Source organism: Bactrocera tryoni, chromosome 3 (assembly GCF_016617805.1).
Source record: "Bactrocera tryoni isolate S06 chromosome 3, CSIRO_BtryS06_freeze2, whole genome shotgun sequence".
In the NCBI taxonomy this organism is placed as follows: domain Eukaryota; kingdom Metazoa; phylum Arthropoda; class Insecta; order Diptera; family Tephritidae; genus Bactrocera; species Bactrocera tryoni.
The window spans coordinates 87442390-87464777 of record NC_052501.1 but is presented as its reverse complement, the minus strand read 5'-3'; the positions used below and the strand labels follow the sequence as shown (position 1 = coordinate 87464777).

Sequence of the window (22388 nt, the reverse complement as noted above, 5' to 3'; positions counted from 1 at the left end):
ATTTTTGGAAAACTGTATCATTCATTTAGTGAAAGCCTATAAAATTCGAAAGCTTACAATTTTCATGTGAAAGTACAAGTAGTAAACGATTGAGATATAGTCAATATGAAATCAAAACTTTTAAAGACTTTACACTGGAAGAATTGCATCTATCAATTTGAATTAAGCGTTATTGGGTAGCTTATAACCAATGTTTTATTAAGTTATAATAGAAAGATTTTGGAACTTTATAGGTTGACTTTATACCACCCCTCCTTACTTGTTGTAATTGTTGCAATTAAATTTTAATTTCAATGGAAATTAAATTAAGCAAAAGTATGGTTTATAGCTGATAATAGTTATTCGCATAATTATTCTGATAACTCCATTGGCAATATTTGAGATATGTCCAGATAAAAACTATGGCATGTGAAAGCGATAAGATATTACGAATAAATAAAATAGTAAATTAACTGGCAACATAAGTAATCTGAGTAGTTTAGCAGCAGTAGTGATATCTTCAATTATTTATTAAAGAATACTGTATAATAATTTTGTTATTCGTGCTGCAATGGCGCAAAATGAATTTAACACATTTCGGAGTTATGTCAATATATTAAGTGATCCTGCAGCAAAAGAGGAAATTAAATTTAAAGCTGCACAAGAGCTTAGTGAACATTTTGAACTAATTGTACAAAGTCCTTCATATCCTGCATTTTTAGAACTAGCATTGAAAGTATTTATAAGAATATTGCAAGATGGAGAGCCTCAATTTATTCAGGAAAATAGTTCTCAACATGTAAGTTGTATTTGCATACATGCGTAATATAAAAATGTTTTGTATTGTAAGGGCTATTTAAGTCTTACTTATAAATGCAGGGTAGGGGATGTAAAAAATTTGTGACTTGTTATTTGCTGGATATGTGGATATATAGGAGTTTTTCACGGCAAGCGAGTGTGTAAGGGTGTTTAGTTCTTTTGGAAGACGTTAGTATCACGACCACAGGGCACATTGATTGTTTTGTAATGTGAAGGATATGGTTCGTATAGTTGAAGAATGTGCTTTAGATGTCTTTAAAGACGGTTCGGCTCCAAACTTCCGCTTTTTGTGATGATTTGGTAGAAAAACACTTTTCGTTACCCAAAAATGTAAAACCGGGATGCATTAGGTAAGGAACTTAAAAGTAGGGTGACAATTGCTTTGATAGGTACACGTGTCATTCTCTATTATCACTATCGATCTTCCTCCTGTAACCGCCAGGAACGTGACAATGCTATAGAGATTACCATGATATATGGCCTTTCATACTTTGGCGCTTTTAGCAACCGGAATGAAACCACTAGGTATCTCCAATGTTTTGAATCAGCTCTTAGATACTATGCGCTTCTATTACCACCATCAATGACACAGCTGGTGCTTTTGATAATGCGTCCAACGCCAGCGTGATCAAGGCACTGGAGGAAAGCAACGGTGCGGCCCCAATATGCAGATGGATAGAGGCTTTACTGTCTACTAGGATAGCTGAAACCACTCTAGAGGAGAGTAAGATTCGTCTTGGTACTACGAGGGTTTGCGCACAGGGTGGAGTTCTATCCGAATAGCAGCCTAGTAGTAGATGAGCTCCTTGAGTTGCTCACAAACAATGGGATTCGGTGCAAGGGGTACGCCGAAGGCATTGTCATAATGGCGCGAGGTAAATTTGAGAACACTTTCTACGGCATAGTTAATAGTTCAAATATCAACCCGTGAAAAACAACCATTGTCTCTTTTACAAAGCGAAGATCTCTTCCGGGCTTGAGGCCCCTAACACTCGGTAGCCTTAGCAAATTCCGCCTCTTTGTCGCGCTCTATATAGGGCACTGCAGGCTCAGGAAGCACTTGTTCAACATGGGCACCGGTTCTGCGACATGGAACAGGAAACTCCAGAACACCTGATTCTGGATTGCCCAGCAATTTGCATTCACATCACCTTAATCGCGGCGAGCAGGCTCCTGGAATTGTTCAGAAGGCTGAACCTAGGAGACCATATTTGATATAGGAGAGGGCATAATAGACCATAGGTTGCATCAATAATCCGTCTATCACCACCAGGAACGCGATAATCCTTTAGAGTCGCCAAGAGCGATTTTGAATGCAGCGAAGAGCAGGAACATGGCAGTAGGCAATAAATCACAAAAATTCCGTTATGACCAAAAACATGTTATTTCGTTACTCAGCGAACGGGTTGCATTTGCTAGTAAGGTAAACGCCTTGGAGCACCTAGTAGATGCTACGTGCTTCCATTCTCACTATCAACCTGCCTAAGACCATCACCATTGGGACAATTCTATAGAGTTCACCTTGACCGATGGTCCTTCACACTTTGGTGCCTTCTGGCAACCGGTATGCATTCACTAGGTTTCGCAAAAGTTATGACAGTCGTCATAATGTGTTGTTGTTGTTGTTTTAACGGAAATCTAATCCCCGTTGGGATGGTAAATGTCATTTGTGTTGTCGTCGGTGTCATCTAACGGTAGGCCCAAGAAACGTGCTGTTTCGACGGGGTCGGACCAAAGGGAGAAAGGTGTTAGATGGGTGGGGTTTGTGGGGCATGCAAAGAGGTGGTCAGTATCATGCGGAGACTCGTTGCATGCAGGACATACGTCGGGTATGTCAGGGTCTATTCTGGATAAGTAGGAGTTTAACCTGCTACAGTATCCAGAACGAAGTTGCGCAAGGGTCACACGCGTTGGGTGGTGGTTTAACTCCAAGAACGCCATTCACGAGAAGGGAGTCGGTGAAGGTGTTAATGGCTCCGCTGTGAATGGCGGTCAGTACCTGTCTGAAGTTAGTTGCGTCCGAAGTCCGGTCGGCGTACTGTACGACGTCGTCGACGTAATCCAGGAATGACCTTTTGATGCTCCTAGGAGGCGGTTCCGCTCCAAGCAGATGACTGCAGGGGTGATTTCTGCGAAAGCATCCCAGCAGGAACTGCCTGGAGAGGAGTTCATTATGCTCCTTAACTGGGAGCATAAGCGTCTCACTGTGTAGGTGTTCAATGGGAGACATCAAAAGGCATCCTATAGTGGTCCGGAGTGCAGTGTTCTGACAGGTCTGTAGTTTCCTCATCTGCTTACCACTGCATCCAGGCGACCATATGGGGGCTGCGTAATTGAGGACCGGCCGGCCGATTACCTTGTATGTTGCCAACAACGTTTCTTTGTCTTTTCCCCATGTGCTGCCGGCTAGCGACTTGAGGATTTTGTTGCGGCTCTGTACTTTGGCGATAATCGCGGTCGTATGAGGAGAGAAGGAGCATAGACTGTCGAATGTTACACCTAAAATCTTAGGATTGTTGACAGTCGGAATTTTGACGCCGTCGACTGCAATGTTAAGCTCAAGTCTATACTCCTTCGTCCAGTTTGTGAATATGGTCGCTGTGGATTTGGTGGGGGAATGTGAGATTTCGTGCAGTGAGGAAACGAGAAAGGTCGGAGAGGTAGCTGTTTACCTTCGAACACATGCCATCGATTCCATTGCCCGACGCCAATATCGTGCAGTCATCAGCGTACGAGGTTATGGAAACTCCTTCTGGTGGTTGTGGGAGTTTCGAGATGTAGAAGTTAAACAGTAGTGGGGAGAGGACACCACCCTGCGGAACCCCCTGTTTAATTCTTCTCAGTTTAGATGTTTTACCTCGAAATAGTACGGATGACTGGCGACCGCTCAGATAGTTCATGGTCCACCTCTTTAGCCCTGGAGGGAGCGTAGTTGTTTCGATGTCCTGCAGTAGCGTTGTGTGATTGACCGTGTCAAACGCTTTTGACAGGTCCAACGCTACGAGGATCGTTCTTTCGCAGGGTGGTTTCTGGTTGAGGCCACGAACTATCCGGGCGTTTATGACGCTAAGTGCTGTGGTGGTGCTGTGCACTTTTCGGAATCCATGCTGGTGGTTGGCTAGGCTCAGGTGGTGAGTGAAGGTCGGGAGTAGCAAGGCCTCAAGTGTCTTCACTACTGGGGAGAGGAGAGTTATCGGTCGATAAGATTCCCCTTTGTTGGCGGGTTTCCCAGGTTTCAGTAGTGGGACCACTCTTCCGACTTTCCACACATCGGGTATTTGAAGAGTGGTCAGCGACAGATTGAGGACCTTGGTGAGATATCCTACTCCCGTCGAGCCTAGATGCTTTAGCATTAGCATGTTGATTCCATCAGGGCCAATGGATTTAGATGATTTAGCTTTTTTGATGGCACCCTGAACCTCCTCATCGGTGAAAGTAAGTGGCACGCCTTCGTTTGGCATTTTGCGCAGCCGTCGGTTAACACATCGTTTAGCTTTGTCTACCGAAGGGTGCAGTGTAAATTGCCGGCTGAAATAGCTCGCGCACTTCTTCGGGTCCGAAGAGGCATGACCATTGAATTGAACTTCAACTCGGTCGTCTTGTCTCTTCGGATTAGACAGAGCTTTGACAGTAGCTCAAAGCTTACTCACTCCGGTGGAGAGGTTACAGGACTTCAGGTGCTCTATCCATTTCGTCCGCTTATGTTGGTTTACCATTCGCCGAATCTCCAAATTGAGATCCCTTATTCGGGGATCTCCGGGATCGGCATGGCGTAAGGTGTCGCGCTCATTAGCTAAAACGGCTGCTTCGGCTGGGAAATTGGGGCGGATTTCCGCGATTCTTCCAGCCGGGATGAAGCGAGCGGTAGCTGCTGCGATCACCTTGCGGAATTGACGTTCGCCAACGCATACGTCCATAGGAATAGGTAGAGCTTTGAAGGTGCTCTCAGTAAATTCTGTGAAGCCGACCCAATTAGCTTTGTTAAAGTTAAAATAGGTACGGTTGTCCACAGAAACAAAATCGGGAGGCTTCTCGATCGAGATAATTATGGGCAGATGATCTGATGCGAGAGTTAGCATAGGTCGCCAGGTTATGCTGTTTATCAGACCACCGCTAGCAATGGTAATATCAGGCGAGCTATTACAGGTGCCCATAACTCTGGTGGGGGCTTCGTCATTCATTGTGCAGAATGTCGAATCGTCAATCTGTTCCGCCAGCTCCATCCCCCTACGATCATTTGACAGGCAGGAATGCCAAAGATCGTGGTGCGCGTTAAAGTCGCCTAGTACCAAACGGTTTTCACCACGAAGTAGCGCACCTATATTCGGGTGATATCCTGTTGGGCAACATGTAACTGGAGGGATGTATATATTAAATATTTCGAGCTCGACATCGCCTGATCGGATAGCTATACCCTGACATTCTAGGGTAGTATCCCTGGGGTCGATGTCTACATCGATTAGACGATACTGCACGGTGTTGTGCAATATGAAAGCTAGGCCACCACAATTATCTCGCTCGCGATCTTTACGTATAACGATGAAACCTGCACAACTCAGAAGATCTGAGCGGCTGTTTAACTTGGTTTCTTGGACCGCAGCTATCGATAGACGTTCCCGATTCATAAGTGCAACTATCTCCTCGATCTTACTCTGGAGTCCGTTGCAGTTAAATTGAAGCAGCCGAGTTTGTCGCGGGTGTCCGTGGGTGATCCTGGGGGTGAGGGAGTGACGTGTGGGTGGAAGTTGTTGCAGCTGTAGTACCCGCAGGGGCGGTTGTCGCGCTGGGGTGTTTATAGGCGACGCCACTGTTGTGAGTTGCGGGGGCAGACTCCTGCAGCATGGGGCAACGTATGAGTCACTCCACTCACGTGTGGTGCGCAGGCCGGAACACGCCGAAAAGTGACACCAGCCAGTACAAGAGTTGCACTTGACGGATGCCACGTTCCGACGTATGACGGTCTGACACACGGAACAGACAGTGCGAGGGACCAAGAGCTGCTGGTTGGTTCTCGCACGAGGATTGGAGCGGGATGAAGGTTGGGGGGGGGGACAAGTCAGAGGGGGAGCTATGTTGCCTGATTGAGCTCCTAGGGACCGTAGAGGTCCTCTGTTGGCCACTCGGATTTGGTGGCGGCGCGGCGCGCGAACTATGTGCGGATTGCACAGCCGTAGAGGCTTGGGTCGCAGTATTGCGCAGGCAACATGGGGCCACGTAACGCGTGGTCCACTCCCTATGAGTCTTAAGGCCTGAACAGGTCTTAAGATGGCTCCATCCATTGCATGTGTTGCACCTGACCGAGGTGGAGTTTGGATGGAGCCGTTTTGCGCATACGCAGCAGAAAAATTCCTCCGGGCCCGGGTTGGACTCAATGCCAGCGCGAGTCAGGAGGATACGGAGCAACCCTGCTGCAAGGCGTTGCTCTAGTAACGACAAACACAAATTAACACTTACCGATCCAAACGGGGTTAGATCGCCGAAAGAACAGCCCTTGGTCGGATGAAATCCGAGTCAATTCCGGTGCGTAGAACCGGCTGTCGTGGGAATTGTCGTCATAATTTGTCGAGTAGGTTGGTGATTTACGATAAACAAACTTTTTCACACCAACGGAGATGTTTTAGGTCGTCAAGTAATATGCAACGTCCATACACCTTGGGCTAGAAGGTAAGAAGATAAGACAACTACATCTGCTTGAAAAAACTACAGTGGCCGGTAGCTTGAAGGAGAGCTTCTTACAGAAGAGCTTCGATCCAGATTGCGATTGAACTGTATAAAAGACTTTTACAGAATAGATTCTGTATGCAAAGAGTCCCCGCATAACACTAATCACATATTTGGTTGCCCTGCGAAACTTCTATCTGTTGTCCGACAACATCTAAACAGCTCGATTGATGGACCTCCCGTTAAATGTTTTTTATTACAATTTATTTGCACTCCCATCCCAACAGCGTTTAGACACATTGCTACAAATATAACCACAAGGCTTATTTACAATATATATATATAAACATTTTTTTTAAGCAACAATGTACTAATCACTGCAGATGTGTATGAATATTTCCTAAACTTTTTAGTATCTTAAAATATTTTAAAATTTGTAACTCTTACAAAACAAAAAAATCACATTTTAATTGTAGATACGAAAATTGATATTGGAAATGATTCATCGACTACCTATAAGTGAAAATTTGCGACAACATGTAAAACCAATCATTTCAGTAATGCTCAAGATTTTAAGAAGCGATAACGAAGAAAATGTATTGGTTAGTCTGAGGATCATAATTGAATTGCATAAACATTTTCGGCCGTCATTTAATCCAGAAGTAAGTGTCCGTTAAACTAAAATATGGCATTGTAGACCAAGTTTATTTTACAGGTTCAACATTTCCTTTTGTATGTAAAGGATATATATACCGAGCTACCAAATCATATGAATAAAATTTTTGAACAAAAGCAGCAGCCGATGCGAGTAAAAGATATTAAAGAGATAAATATCGATCACCTATTATCAATAACATATGCTCCAAGGGTAATAAATGTGGAAAATTTGCAAGACTCGCCCCCACAAGTAGTAAGTTCCATAGAACATCACACTTAAGTCATAAATTAAATAAATTCTTAAAATATTTCAGTTTAATCTTTTGCCCAAAGGGGTATTATCGTTAAGAGTATTGCAAGAGTTACCCATAATCGTTGTATTAATGTACCAGATATATAAAACTGCGGTGCATCAAGAAGTTTCTGAATTTATTCCATTGATTATGACTACAATAAACTTACAACCTTCATTTCAACACAGGTATATATGAATTTGTAGATTATAGAAAAGAATTCTTAATATAATTGTTTAAATTCTTTTAGAAATTCTGCGGACCTTAATAAAGAAATATTCGTTGATTTTATGGGGGCACAAGTTAAGACTTTATCATTTTTAGCCTATATTGTTAGGATATTTCAGGTAAAAAATATATATAATATTTTCACCGAATATTTAATAAAAAATAAAAAATATAGGACTTAATACTCACACATTCAGCTTCAGTTACTAATGGAATGCTTAGTTTAATGGAACTATGCCCAAAAGAGGCTGCTCATTTGAGAAAAGAGTTGCTGATAGCTGCTCGCCACATATTTGCAACAGATCTCCGACAAAGTAAAACCTGTATTAATATTTTTAAAGCGTTTTCATTTATAAAAATTCTGCTGTTTTAGAATTTGTCCCTATTATTGAGAAGTTGTTCAATGAAGATTTATTAATTGGAAAAGGAGTTACTTTGGAATCTATCAGACCTTTAGCATACTCAACACTTGCGGATTTAGCTCACCATGTGCGACAGAGTTTGTCTCTGGATGTGTTAGAAAAAGCAGTGAATTTATTTTCAAAAAATGTTCATGACGAATCTCTTGCAACCGGCATTCAAACCATGTCTTGTAAATTATTGTTGAACTTAGTGGACTGCATTAGACAGCACAGTGAAATGGATTCTGTTAAAGCAAGAAACATACTGGTTTCGTTATTAAAAGTATTTGCCTACAAATTCAAAACTATAGCGAAGATTCTATTGCCTCCAATTATAGATAAATGGTGAGTTTCTATTACACATTAGTTAAATGATAAATAATTTATTAAATTTTTGTTTTCTGAATAAAGATTCTAAAGAGACTAAATTTGTTACCTAAGAGATTTAGTTTACATATATTCCGATTTAAAAATATAACTATATGTATGTGTACATATCTGAACAATTTTTACATACATACGAATGTATTTATACGTTTCTACCAAATTTACTTTAATACGCCCTTATGAATATATTCAGTTACAATAAATATTATTAACTCATACCCTCAATGTTATATAGGAAGAGTCAGTCTTCCTCACAAACATCGAGTTTATCACCAGGATCTTCAAATTCAAATGGTAATAACAATTATGAGTACAAGGATGGCTTTACGGTGAGTAATGTTGCTATAAATTAATAATTAACTAATTTCGATTTTTTAAATGAATACATATTTTTTTAATAAATAAATTAAAGGAAAATACATCTAGTGATCAATCAATGAAAACGAATATTGGGAGCCACTGGATATGCCCTGCTAATATAGTGGAATATCGAGGTTTAGTAAAAACCTTAGTTGGTGGTGCTAAAACTATTACTTGGGGTTTCATAAGTTCTAAGGTAAAGACAATAAATATTTATTAAACATTTATAATATGTATATGTTATATTTGTTAAAGCCTGTTTGCGCCGACGTTGTAAAAAGTAATCAAGAAAAGTTATTTGATTCAAGTGAGCTAAAAATTTATATTGATTTGGTATATTGGGCGATGGAGGCTTTGGATATATATACAATAAGTATCGCTACTAATAACCAGCAAAGAACATCCAACCAAGGTCCAAGAACTAAAGAGGAGAAAGAAGTTCTGGAACACTTCAGTGGCATTGTAAACACATTCAATTCAAATTTACTCGACTTTTTAAAAATATAAAATTTCATTTTCAGTTTCTAATGATGCATCCTCAAAATTTTCAAGAAGTTTTCGCAACTACTATTGATTTTATGGTCGATCGGATTTCTAAAAACTCCTCGCTTCAAGTCGTTGCGAACTCGTTTTTGGCGAATCCTACTACATCACCTCTATTCGCAACAGTTCTAGTTGAGTATTTGTTAGGAAAAATGGATGAAATGGGTTCAAACATTGATCGTTCGCCTTTATATTTGCGATTGTTTAAATTGGTATTTGGAAGCGTTAGTTTATTTCCAGTGGAAAATGAGCAGATGCTTCGTCCACATTTACATAACATTGTCAACAGGTCAATGGAATTGGCATTAACGGCGGAAAATCCATACAATTACTTCCTACTATTACGTGCATTATTTAGATCAATTGGAGGAGGAAGCCACGATTTATTATATCAAGAGTTTCTGCCATTGCTACCAAATTTACTAGAAGGATTAAATCGTTTGCAGAGTGGATTTCACAAACAGCATATGAAAGACCTTTTTGTAGAGTTATGTTTGACTGTACCTGTTAGATTGTCTTCTTTATTGCCATATTTACCAATGCTTATGGATCCTTTGGTTTCTGCACTCAATGGCTCGTCAACATTAATAAGTCAGGTAATTTTAAAATTGATTGATTTCAAACTTTTCAGACTCAAACTTTGGTGGATGATAATAATTTAGAATATGTTTACGAAGGAAATCAGGACAGTAATATTTAAAACAAAAATTTGATATTACAAGATATATTTCTTATATCAATTCTAATCTGCTATTTTTTTAATAATATTAAAATTAAAATTATTTTATTATATGTTCCATCGTTCTCTCTAGGGTTTGAGGACTTTAGAACTTTGCGTAGATAATCTACAACCAGACTTTTTGTACGATCACATTCAACCTGTCCGCGCATCTTTAATGCAGGCTCTTTGGCGAACGCTCAGAAATCAAGATAATGCTGCCCTTGTTGCTTTTCGTGTACTTGGAAAGCTTGGAGGAGGAAATAGAAAAATGATGACAGAGCCACAGACATTGCAGTTTAGAGAAAACGATGCGGTACCCGTTGCAGTTATTACTTACTTTCAAGATCATGACAAACCTATTGATTTCCCAGTGGAAAAAGCTATTGAAATTGCGCTAACTGCACTTAGTTTTAAGACGACAGATGATTTTTACAGAAGACAAAGTTGGGAAACTATTCGCTGTTTTTTAGCTGCTTCTATTAATCTTGATGATGACAAACATACTTTGCAGAAATTATTTTTGCACAATAGTTTCACAGAAGGAAACATCATGATTTCACCAATCATACAAAGTAAATTAGAAGAAGATAATTCACGTAAAACACATCAGATAGCATTGACTGGAATGCTAGTGGCCTCCGCAATAAAAGAGCTACGAGAATCTGTTTTCCCGGTTATGGTTGCCGTCGTCCGGCACTATACTATGGTAGCAATAGCTCAAGAGGCAGGTCCTTTTCCATATAAGCATTACCATAGCTCTCAAGGTGTTGACCCACTTGTGCTAATCGATGCCCTTGCTGTATGTATGGGTCATGAGGAAAAAGAATTGTGCAAGCCCGGTCATCTATGTATGGAACTTATATTGGAGACAGCAAGCACAATAATGGGGACAAAAGAAAGGGCATGCCGATTACCACTAATTCAATATCTTGTTGAAAAAATGACTGCGCTTTGTTATGAGCGACCTTGGTACGCTAAAGTAGGCGGATGCAAAGCTATTCAATTTTTATATCAGCATATGTCATTGAAGTCTCTTTATCAGCACCTATTCACATTTTTAAAAGCTTTTCTTTTCGTTTTAATGGATTTGGAATGCGAAGTATCCAGCGGTGCTATAGATGTAGCTAAGAGTAACTTGAGAAACATGCTCCAATTATGCATGGTGCCTCTAGAAAATGAAAACAATAATGGAGATATAATCACTTTTCAAAATAAGGCAATGTATGAAATTGTTCATGAGCTCGTTAGGCAAGTAACAAGCTCCAACGCCTTGGTGCGAGAAGAGGCGATGTCGTCACTTAATTTCATTGCTAAATTACAAAAGAAAACCGTTTATGAGATCATGGATCCACATAAAGAGGTTTTAGCGGATATAATACCCCCAAAAAAGCACTTGTTAAGACATCAACCGGCGAATGCACAGATTGGTTTAATGGAAGGGAATACGTTTTGCACCACTCTTGAACCAAGGCTTTTCACGATAAGTATGATTTTTATATATATTACAATTATGTTTATGGTATTCATAAAGTTATGATGTTTTAGATCTTACTAACAATTACCACAGATTGTTTTTTCATGAGTTGTTAACTCTTAGTGAAGCTGAAGATGCGACTCTTAATAAGTTGGATTGTTACAAAAATGTGCCGAATCTCATTCCACTACGCAAAAGCGCTTTAAAAGCATTGGCTGCTTGTCATTACATAACTGATAGTCAGTGCAAAGAAAAAATTATCAACATCCTCTTTAAAGTAATGGAGAGCAACAAAGAGGAATTACAGGAAGCAGCATTTAATTGCACCAAAATTTTTATATCTGGAATTCACATCGATAAAGAAAAGGTAATTAACAAGTAGCAAACTAAATAAAATTATTTGGAATATAATTTGGAATACTGTTAAAACTTATATAAAAAATACTTATGCTTCCATGAAATTTGTTTTTAAATGATTACAGTGCTTTTTTAATGTGCCTTTATACCATCTGATACATATGTACTAATATGTATCATAAATTATGGAAACCTTAAAAGATTGTCTGTTTTTTTATATTCAGAGAAACGTTCTTTTTGGATTTGTTTTGAGCTTAATTATTGATTTATAGTATGGAAACGAAACACATATTCATCCATCGCACTCAGACAATGCAATATTTTCACAACCTAAAGTTCTCACTATTTTCACCTAAATTAATCTAAATTTCTGGAAAAAATCGAACTTAACAATTTGCTTCTCAACTGCGCAGTCACCGCTATGATGAGATCATTAACCTTATAAGAAATTGAAAGACTTTAAAAAGCTGCTCAGCTCTGACCACATTAACAATGTTTTTAGTATTTTAAAAAGTAGAAGAACTATACTTCATATGACCCTTACTAAAACGAATGATTACTATTACTATATTAAAACATCTTAATTTTCGAACAATTATATTCAGACTTTAATTTTAATCTTAATTTTATTAATATAATATTTTGTTTTAACTAAAGTTGTTTTAAGAAGATAAATGTGATATTAATATTTTTAAATTGAATTATCTATATAGTTGTTACATTTGTTTTATAGGTTCATGCTGGCATGCGACCATTACTTTTAACTTTGGGCGATCATCGAAATCTTTCATTAACTGCAACAAAACGGCTTTCGTATTTCACACAATTATTTCCTCAAATGTTTAATGAAAAACTAAGTGAACAAATACTGCAGCATTGTCAAAAAATTTTAGAAATGTCAATAACAACTCACAAATCAAGTACTAATCAAGGCGGAAATTTTTTTACGATTGCTAAACGTGATGAATATGAACAAAAAGTAATTACTTTAATTGAAATGTTTCATCAAATAACAGCAGCTTCTCCAAAATACATTGACAGTCTCTGCCAGCTTGTATTGAAAACCGAAAAAAGTTTGATGATCGAATCGTCAAGTCCGTACCGCGAACCTCTAATAAAATTTTTACTTCGATTCCCTTCTGAAACCGTTGATTTATTCCTTTCAGATAGCATAATAGTGAATGTTCAGTGGAACAGGTTCTTTTTATATTTATTAAACCACAAATGTGGTCAACCATTTCGTTCTGTTATAAAAACACATAAATGCAGTATTTTGGTTAAATTTATTAATGGATCATTGAATACGAATGCACAATTCGATCAGTCACAGAAATATGAAGCATTGCATCAAGCTGTTCTGTTAGTATATACAATCATGGAAAAAGATGAACAGTGGATTCCTACACAAACGGAACTTGTGTTAGCATTAAAAAAGTTATGGGAAATAAACTTATATAGCACGTGTCAAGATAATGTTACATGTGATTTGTGGCATTTAGTTGGAATGATATTATTAAAATATTTTTCACACAACACCAATGATATCGATTTGCTGTTCCAACTGCTACGTGCCCTTTGTTTACATTTCATTCCGGATTTTCATTTTCTAAGAGAATTTCTACAAAATACTGTGGCTCAAAGTTACACCGTGGACTGGAAGAGAAAAGCATTTTTCCACTTTGTGGAAAAATTTAACGGAACGTCGCTTTCTGAAGATCTTAAAGCAAAAATTATAACAGCCCTGCTTATACCTTGCTTCGTGGTAAGCTTTGATAAAAGAGAAGGAAATAAGTTGATAGGGGCACCTCCAACATCATATACTGACGACGATAATAATGTGGTATCTGTTTTTATAAGTAAAGTTTTTGACCCTGACAAGCCGTATGCAAATGAGGATGCCGTCAGAATCGCTTTACTACAATTCGCTTGTTTACTTGTGGAAAGAGCGTCACAGCATATACATGACGGTGATGCTAATAATAAACGCCAGGGTAACAAACTTCGCCGGCTAATGACATTTGCTTGGCCTTGTTTACTAAGTAAAAGTTCCGTGGACCCAACTGCTCGATATCATGGACATCTCCTTTTGGCTCACATAATTGCTCGATTGGCTATACACAAAAAGATTGTTTTACAGGTATTTCTTTCATTACTAAAGGGTCATGCCCTTGAGGCCAGACCTGTCGTTCGCCAGGCTCTTGATGTTTTAACTCCAGCAATGCCTTTAAGAATGGAAGACGGAAATACTATGTTGACCCATTGGACAAAGAAAATAATCGTTGAAGAAGGACATTTAATGCAGCAACTATTTCATATTCTTCAATTGATTGTTCGACACTATAAGGTAACAAAAAGAAATCTTATTTACTTTGGATAACATTTTAACCAAATATATGAAACTCCTCTTCTGCAGGTATATTATCCCGTTCGCCATCACTTAGTGCAACATCTTATTAACTATATGCAACGTCTTGGATTTCCTCCCACTGCGTCGTTGGAGCATAGAAAGCTAGCTGTAGACATTGCTGATGTCATTATTAAATGGGAGGGACAACGCATTAAAGATGACGAAAAGGACACAAAATCAGAGGATATAAATGGCGATGATGGGGTGTCGGTATGCGATAATATGAATAAACGGGCATCTGATGAAGCCAATTTGCAGCGCAAGAAAACTATCGCCACGGACGGTTCGCGAAATCATATCAGTCAAAGTAATAGAATGATTGCTGTAGAATTGAGAATTGATGATAATCTATATTTTATTCACATTAGGTGCAGCTGGCATTTCTCAAAGTCAAAAGATAGATGACGGTTTTCGTTCGTTAGAAAAAACTCATTGTGACACAGTGCTTAATTTCCTTATTCGTCTTGCATGTCAAGTAAATGATAACCAACCTGCAGTTATTTCTCCTGGCGAGGGATTATCTCGGAAGTATGCCAACCTGAGTTTCCACTTAATCTTATATTGATTTATGAATTGTTTTTTTTTTTTAGATGCATAATACTTTTGAAATCGGCAATGCAAAATAAATGGCCTCAACCATTCGAACTTAAACTTAATTGGTTGGATAAGGTTTTTATGACTATTGAAACACCAACTCCAAATTTGAGTAATATTTGCACTGGGTTAGATTTTGTAACATTTTTAACAACAATTTTACCCGCTGATCAATTACTGCAAACAATAAGACCAATCCAAAGAGGGCTTTCAAACTGTATTATTCATCAAAATACACGGATAGTTCGTCTTATGAATGCATTTCTCACAAGGCTTATGTCAATTTTCCCTCCAGATATAAATCATAAACACGAGGATCTTGATACATTATATAGTGCTATTAGCAAAATGATTTCAGATAATTTGACCTTATACGAGAAAAGCCCCCAACCCAATCCACCCTCTTTATTTGGAACCCTAATGGTATTAAAAGCTTGTTCATCTAATAATCCAAGTTATATAGACAAGCTGATGTTGCAATTTATAAGAGTTTTGAACCGATTGACAAAAGACCATCTGAATACGCAAGGTAATGGACAACCTATGACAACCAATGCGGATAACGTGGAATTACTAGTCCTATCATTGGATTTAATAAAAAATCGAATAATAATTATGGGTGTTGAAGTGCGAAAATTATTTATTGGAAATATTCTGGTTAATCTCATAGAGAAAAGTTTGGACGTCAATGTATTGGAATCTATAATACAAATGCTCGATGAATGGATCAAAGCGAAAGAACAAAATCCCACAATGCAGATACCTTCGATAAGAGAAAAATCGATATTACTAGTAAAACTTATGCAATATTTAGAGAAGAAGTTTTCAGATGTGAAAAAATTGAATATCCAGTTCTTAGAAATTGTCAACTATATATATCGAGATGAATATTATAAACAAACTGAATTGACAGCTAAACTGGAAGGCGCCTTTTTAACTGGTCTAAGATGCCAGGATCCACAAATAAGATCAAAATTTTTTGAGATCTTAGATGCATCAATGAGAAGAAGACTTCATGATCGACTTCTTTACATCATATGTTCCCAAGCTTGGGATTCTATTGGCACACATTATTGGATAAAACAGTGCATTGAACTATTGGTGTTGACTACCAATACAATGACGGAAATTCAAAACTCATGTGAAGCACATAAAGTTCCTAGTATTAAATCAGTTATAAATCTTGCTGAAGGTCAGGACAAAAGTAGCTTCGTTATATATACTTCATCCCAGGTTGAATCGTTAGATAATACGCAAGTTGAAGATAAAGAAGATGTTTTTGACAACGATCTTGAATCGAATTGGAGTGTAAATCGCAGTAATGATAGTGACAAGGAAAATCCAAAGCGAAAACTACAGGCTCTTATTAATAAACAAATTGAATTTTTGGAAGCTAATCGAAAAATTAATACGGAACAATTAATAATAGCTATTGCTCAACTATGCCATATGGATATACAGTTAGCGGAAAGCGTGTGGTTAATAATTTTTCCAAGGTTGTGGACAATTTTCGACGAGGAGCAACAACATTTAATTGCCAGGGAACTTGTCCCATTTCTTTCCTCTGGTAGTAATGTAGTCCAAAAAGATTGCTTTCCAAGTGCACTTAATACGTTTGTAGAAAGCTTGATGCAATGTGATCCTCCCATATATATACCACCATATTTAATGTCCTATTTAGGAAGAGCTCACAATTTATGGCACAGAATGACTTTAGTACTAGAGGAACTCCATCATGGCACTAGAAAAATTTCCGCGGAAAATTCCGAATCAGATCTGAACGATACATTATCAGCTGTGAAAAAAAACGTAATATATGATTCTCTCTCCCAAATGTACGCTACTATGCATGAAGAAGACCTTTGGGCTGGCTTATGGTTGAAGTATGCGCATTATCCAGAGACTAATATTGCAATAGCATACGAGCAAATGGGATTTTTCGAAGAAGCTCAAGGAGCGTATGATTTGGCAATGTCGAAATTTAAACATGACCAAGCCAATGGATTAATTAACACAGATGTTAATACTGAATTGCTTCTTTGGGAAAACCATTGGATACGGTGTGCAAAAGAATTAAATCAGTGGGATATTTTATTAGATTATGCTCAAACAAATAAAGAAAAGAATATGTTTCTAATTCTTGAAAGTGCATGGAGAGTACCAGACTGGAATTTAATGAAGAACGCAATTTCTAAAACGGAGCAATCTTTTGCAAAGCAATTTGGATATAAAATTCATTTGTACAAAGGCTTTTTGGCGATATTACATCAGGAAGACCGTCAGCTTCTAAATGTAGAGAGACATATTGAAAACGCATCTGCGTCGTGCATGAAGGAGTGGCGAAAGTTGCCATCTATAGTTTCCCATATACATTTACAGTATTTACAGGCTGCTCAACAGATAATGGAATTACATGAAGCCAGCACTATACATCAAGGCTTAGTTCAGTCCCGAAACACTTCCATTCACGATATGAAGGCTATTGTAAAGACATGGCGAAATCGTTTGCCAGTAGTAGCAGACGATTTATCACATTGGAGCGATATATTCACATGGCGACAGCATCACTACCAGATAATCACTCAGCATCTTGAGCAGCAGTCAGATCAGGGAAACACCATGCTTGGAGTACATGCCTCAGCACAAGCAATAATTTACTTCGGAAAGATTGCCAGAAAACATAATTTAACTGGAGTTTGTCAAGAGACGTTGTCTCGAATATATACCATACCTTCAGTACCAATTGTAGACTGTTTCCAGGTAAGTACTCAGTATACACATAGATTGTTATTTTCAGACAAATCCAATTCAATTTATATAAATAGATTTTTATACTTGATTGTAGAAATTAATTTAGTAATTCACAAAACCATAATTAGTAATTTATGTATACAAGCTAGAGCTCCCATACAACAGATAACTGAATTCATTAAGTTAGAAATTTTTTCGCCCACCAAATAAATATTGTTCTTTAGCTAATGAGAGATTTCGGGGACTAAAGAAATATGGAAATATGTATTTAATTGTGTTATTTTTATTGAATTCAATCAGGTTAATGGAACGATATGTAAAGAAGTTGAGTATTTTGATTTCAAAAAAATTGTTATAATAATTTTATGCTTCGACTGGAAAAATGTCCACGTTTTAAAATCTTTCGGATTGATGATCAGCAGCTTAATGCCCTTCCTTATTTAATTATATTTGATAACCATTAATGTTGTAAATATTTCAAATCACAAAACAAAAAATCACGTTACTTTTCGGCTCTTAATTTAGATTATATTAGATGAAAACAGATATTTAAATCATTTTTGTTATTGTTAGTGCTTTGATTATTAATTTACTATAATATACAGGCTTTTGTTGTGAGTGAATATTAGATAGAAATCGTAAAGGCAAATATATATAAATGGTATGCCAAATAGATAGTTCCCAATAATTCTGGATATCTGTTATTTGGCTGCTCTGATTTAAATAAATGGACATCGACTACTTTTGTTATTACATTTTTTTTTTAGAAAATACGACAGCAAGTCAAGTGTTATTTACAAATGGCTGCTTCTTCGGGGAAAACTGAATTAAATGAAGCCCTCGAAGTAATTGAGTCAACAAATCTAAAGTATTTCACAGGCGAAATGAATGCGGAATTCTATGCCCTAAAAGGGTTACTTTTAGCTCAGATCGGTCGTTCGGAAGAAGCAGGCAAAGCTTTTAGCGCAGCGGTCCAACTTCATGACGGTCTAACAAAAGCTTGGGCCATGTGGGGAGATTATATGGAACAAATGTTTCTTAAAGATAAGCAAATGGTGCTAGCCGTTAACGCGATCACTTGTTATTTACATGCTTGTCGACACCAAAATGAAAGCAAAACGAGAAAATATTTGGCAAAAGTTTTGTGGTTTTTGTCCTATGATAACTCAAGTGGTACCCTTATGAGTACTTTAGAAAAGTATGTGGTAGGCGTACCACCTTCATATTGGCTGCCATGGATTCCACAACTGCTTTGTTGTTTAGTACAGTACGAAAGTAACGTCATTTTGAACTTATTGAGTCATGTAAGATTGAATTCCTGTACTCTAAATAATAAACATTTTCAATCGCTGACTACAAAGCTAATTTTATTTATAGGTAGGACGTTTATATCCCCAAGCCGTATACTTTCCCATTCGTACATTGTACCTAACATTGAAAATTGAACAAAGAGAAAAACACAAAACTGCTGAACAAGCCGGGTGCATGGGGAAACTCCAAACTACGGTAAGAAATTTAAAAAATAAAATTTATAACAAAAAATTAAAAAAATACTGTTAAAAATGTGCTATAAGCACATCAAAGAAAAATAATTCTTAATATAAGTCAAATGTATTATAATAATATGTAATAATAGCCTAAATGTAGTTATTTTATTGTGAGAAAAGCGTGTTATGCTCGATATACGAAAAATACGGCATAAAGCATTTGTGCTTTTTTCACAATAATACGATTCTTTTAAGTTCATTATCAATGCCTGATTATATTAAGAGTTATTTTTCACTTCTTATTTCGATGTGCTTCAAAAGCGAGGTTTTAAGTTTTTTTTAACTACCTTTAGTTTGTTGTTTGAGAAAGAAATTGTTGAGGGATGTTATTTTCAATCTTTTCAGGTTATCGACAGTCAAAATACTGGACAATTGGTGAATGCACAAACTAATTCTGGATCCACAGTTAACCCAATTAAAGCAACACCTTCAATGTGGCGTTGTTCAAAAGTTATGCATGTTCAACGTGAAATTCACCCAACAATTCTCAGCTCATTAGAAGGCATAGTAGATCAAATGGTTTGGTTCAGAGAAAGCTGGACAGAGGAAGTTCTGAGACAATTACGACAGGGTCTTATTAAATGTTATGCAATTGCATTTGAAAATAGAAGCGCTGTTAACGAGGCTACAATTACCCCACACACCCTACATTTCGTTAAAAAGTTAGGGTCTACATTTGGCATTGGCATCGAAAATATACCGGGATCAGTAGCAACATCTGCCTCCAATTCAGCGGCTTCTGAATCCATAGCGCGTAGGGCTCAAGTTACATTTCAGGATCCAGTCTTTCAAAAAATGAAAGAACAATTTACAAACGATTTCGATTTCTCCAAACCGGGAGCTATGAAATTGCATAACCTTATTTCAAAATTAAAAACATGGATAAAAGCTCTAGAGGCTAAGGTTAAAAAGTTGCCAACCTCATTTCTCATTGAAGATAAATGTCGATTTTTGTCGAACTTTAGTCAAAAGACTGCGGAAGTGGAATTGCCGGGTGAATTATTACTACCGTCCTCTTCCCATTATCATATTCGCATCGCAAGATTTATGCCACGGGTGGAAATTGTTCAAAAGAACAACACGGCAGCAAGAAGGCTATATATTCGTGGTACTAATGGAAAAATTTACCCATATTTGGTTGTCATAGACACTGGACTCGGTGATGCCCGAAGAGAAGAACGAGTGTTGCAATTAATGCGAATGCTTAACTATTATTTAGAAAAACAAAAAGAAACTGCAAGACGCTTTCTTAACATGACTATTCCCAGAGTAGTTCCTATTTCGCCGCAGATGCGTTTGGCTGAAGACAATCCAACAAGCATTTCTTTAAAAGAAATTTATAAGAAGTGTTGTCTAAAACTTAAAATAGATCACGATCTACCGATTGTGAAGTATTATGATCGCCTCTCTGAAGTCCAGTCGCGAGGTACTCAAACCACACATACCGTTTTGTGCGATATATTTTGTGAAGTACAAACCACAATGATTCAAAGTACTTTATTTAAGAATTGGGCTCTTAATAGATTCCTTTCTTCCACGGATTTCTGGCAGTTCAGGAAAATGGTGAGTTTAATTTTTATATAAAAATGAGATGAGATTTTATTTTTCCATTTTTACAGTTAACATTGCAGTTAGCACTTGCGTTCTTGTGTGAGCACGCTCTTCATTTGACTAGATTAAATGCAGATATGATGTATATACATCAGGACTCTGGTTTAATGAATATTTCATATTATAAATTCGATATTAACGATGAGAAAGAAGAGCTCGACTCCAATAGACCCGTACCCTTTCGACTTACACCTAATATTGCTGAGTTTGTAACTAATATTGGAATAACAGGTCCCTTGTCTGCGGCTATGGTGGCAACTGCACGCTGCTTTGTGCAGCCAAATTACAAACTTTGCTCCATTCTGAAAGCGATCCTCAGGGACGAAATAATTGCTATACAAAAGAAACGTATTCGCGATAATAAACTTGTAGAACCGATACCAGATTCAGCCATTGATATGAATGCTATGGATAACACCATCGGTTTGGTCAATAAAGCTGTCGCAGTGATAATGTCACGTCTAAATGCTATTTCATACTTCGATAATACAGAATCTAAAAAAGTAACAAATTTGATACAATCTGCAATAAATCCAGATAATTTATGTCGGATGGACCCTGCATGGCATCCGTGGTTGTAAATTTACTAATTTTGTAATATATTTTACTTATATTTAAGGATTTCATATGACAATTAAATGAAAATACATACAAAACGTATAATATGATAACTTATTGTTATTAAAGAGCAAACACATAATTATTTTTATCATACTGAACATACAAACCATTTGATTTTTTAATAAATGAATAAAATAAATATTTTTTGACCTTATGACTTCCATCTCAAATCACATCACGTCGCGAGAGTCACCGAAGCACTGGCCAGCAGGGTTCTCATTTACTACTCCGTAGCAGCAAAATTTCTAAAATTATTGGGAGCGGGAGCAAAAAATTAAGTTCTGCGCTATGCTCTGGCGTAGCGGTAGCAAAAAATTGGGAGCGGTAGCACAGCAGAGCAAATGAAAATTTTCATGTGCTACAGCTCCCGCATGTGTTTGTTGTTTTTTTTTCTTTTTTGCTATTTTCTGGCATTTACAAGTACATATGGTACAAGTTGGTATATAAAAGAAAGTCGTTTATAACTCAAGAACGGCTGAACCGATTTGGTTTAAAATTGGTGGGGAGGTAGTTTAGAAGCAGGGTAAGCTATAGTTTTTTACCTAACAAAACTCGGAGCAGAGTAGAGCACATACTTTACATTGTTATACTAAGGCTACGCTGTGGCTCCCGACAAAGTGAGAGCGGTAGCAAGAGTAAAATGAAATGCTACGAGAGTAGCGTAGTTTTTCAAACGCTGCTGGCTAGGAAGGGTGCCTGCTTTACATACATTTATAGAGCCAGCTGGGAGCCAGCAACCGTTGAAATCACTCGTGACTTTCAAATCACGTCACTTCACGGCGTGAGCGTCACCGAAGCACTGCCCAGTCACGGTGCCTGCTTTTCTTATATAGACCCAGCTAACAGCCAGCTTCCCGCGAGATTACATTAAGACTGTTAAATCACATCACATCGCGGAGCAAGCGTCACCTAAGCACTGACCAGGCACTATGCCTGATTTTCTTTTATAGAACCAGCTAACAGCCAGTTAGCAGCCA

The 22388-nt window shown here is 37.6% G+C and overlaps 1 protein-coding gene across 1 annotated transcript; it reads left to right on the top strand.

Annotated features, from left to right (window-relative positions):
* Window positions 1–495: 495 nt before the first annotated feature.
* Window positions 496–21544, top strand: LOC120772680 (transcription-associated protein 1). Its single transcript, XM_040101418.1, has 21 exons — window positions 496–778; window positions 6936–7121; window positions 7175–7369; window positions 7431–7597; window positions 7660–7756; window positions 7813–7951; window positions 8011–8383; window positions 8661–8754; window positions 8838–8981; window positions 9041–9247; window positions 9307–9924; window positions 10141–11533; window positions 11595–11890; window positions 12614–14224; window positions 14294–14594; window positions 14656–14815; window positions 14878–17641; window positions 18400–18936; window positions 19010–19138; window positions 19525–20742; window positions 20799–21544. Exons 1-21 carry the CDS (start codon window positions 551–553, stop codon window positions 21369–21371), a joined length of 11430 nt encoding a protein of 3809 aa, XP_039957352.1. The 5' UTR covers window positions 496–550; the 3' UTR covers window positions 21372–21544.
* The last annotated feature ends 844 nt before the right edge of the window (window positions 21545–22388 follow it).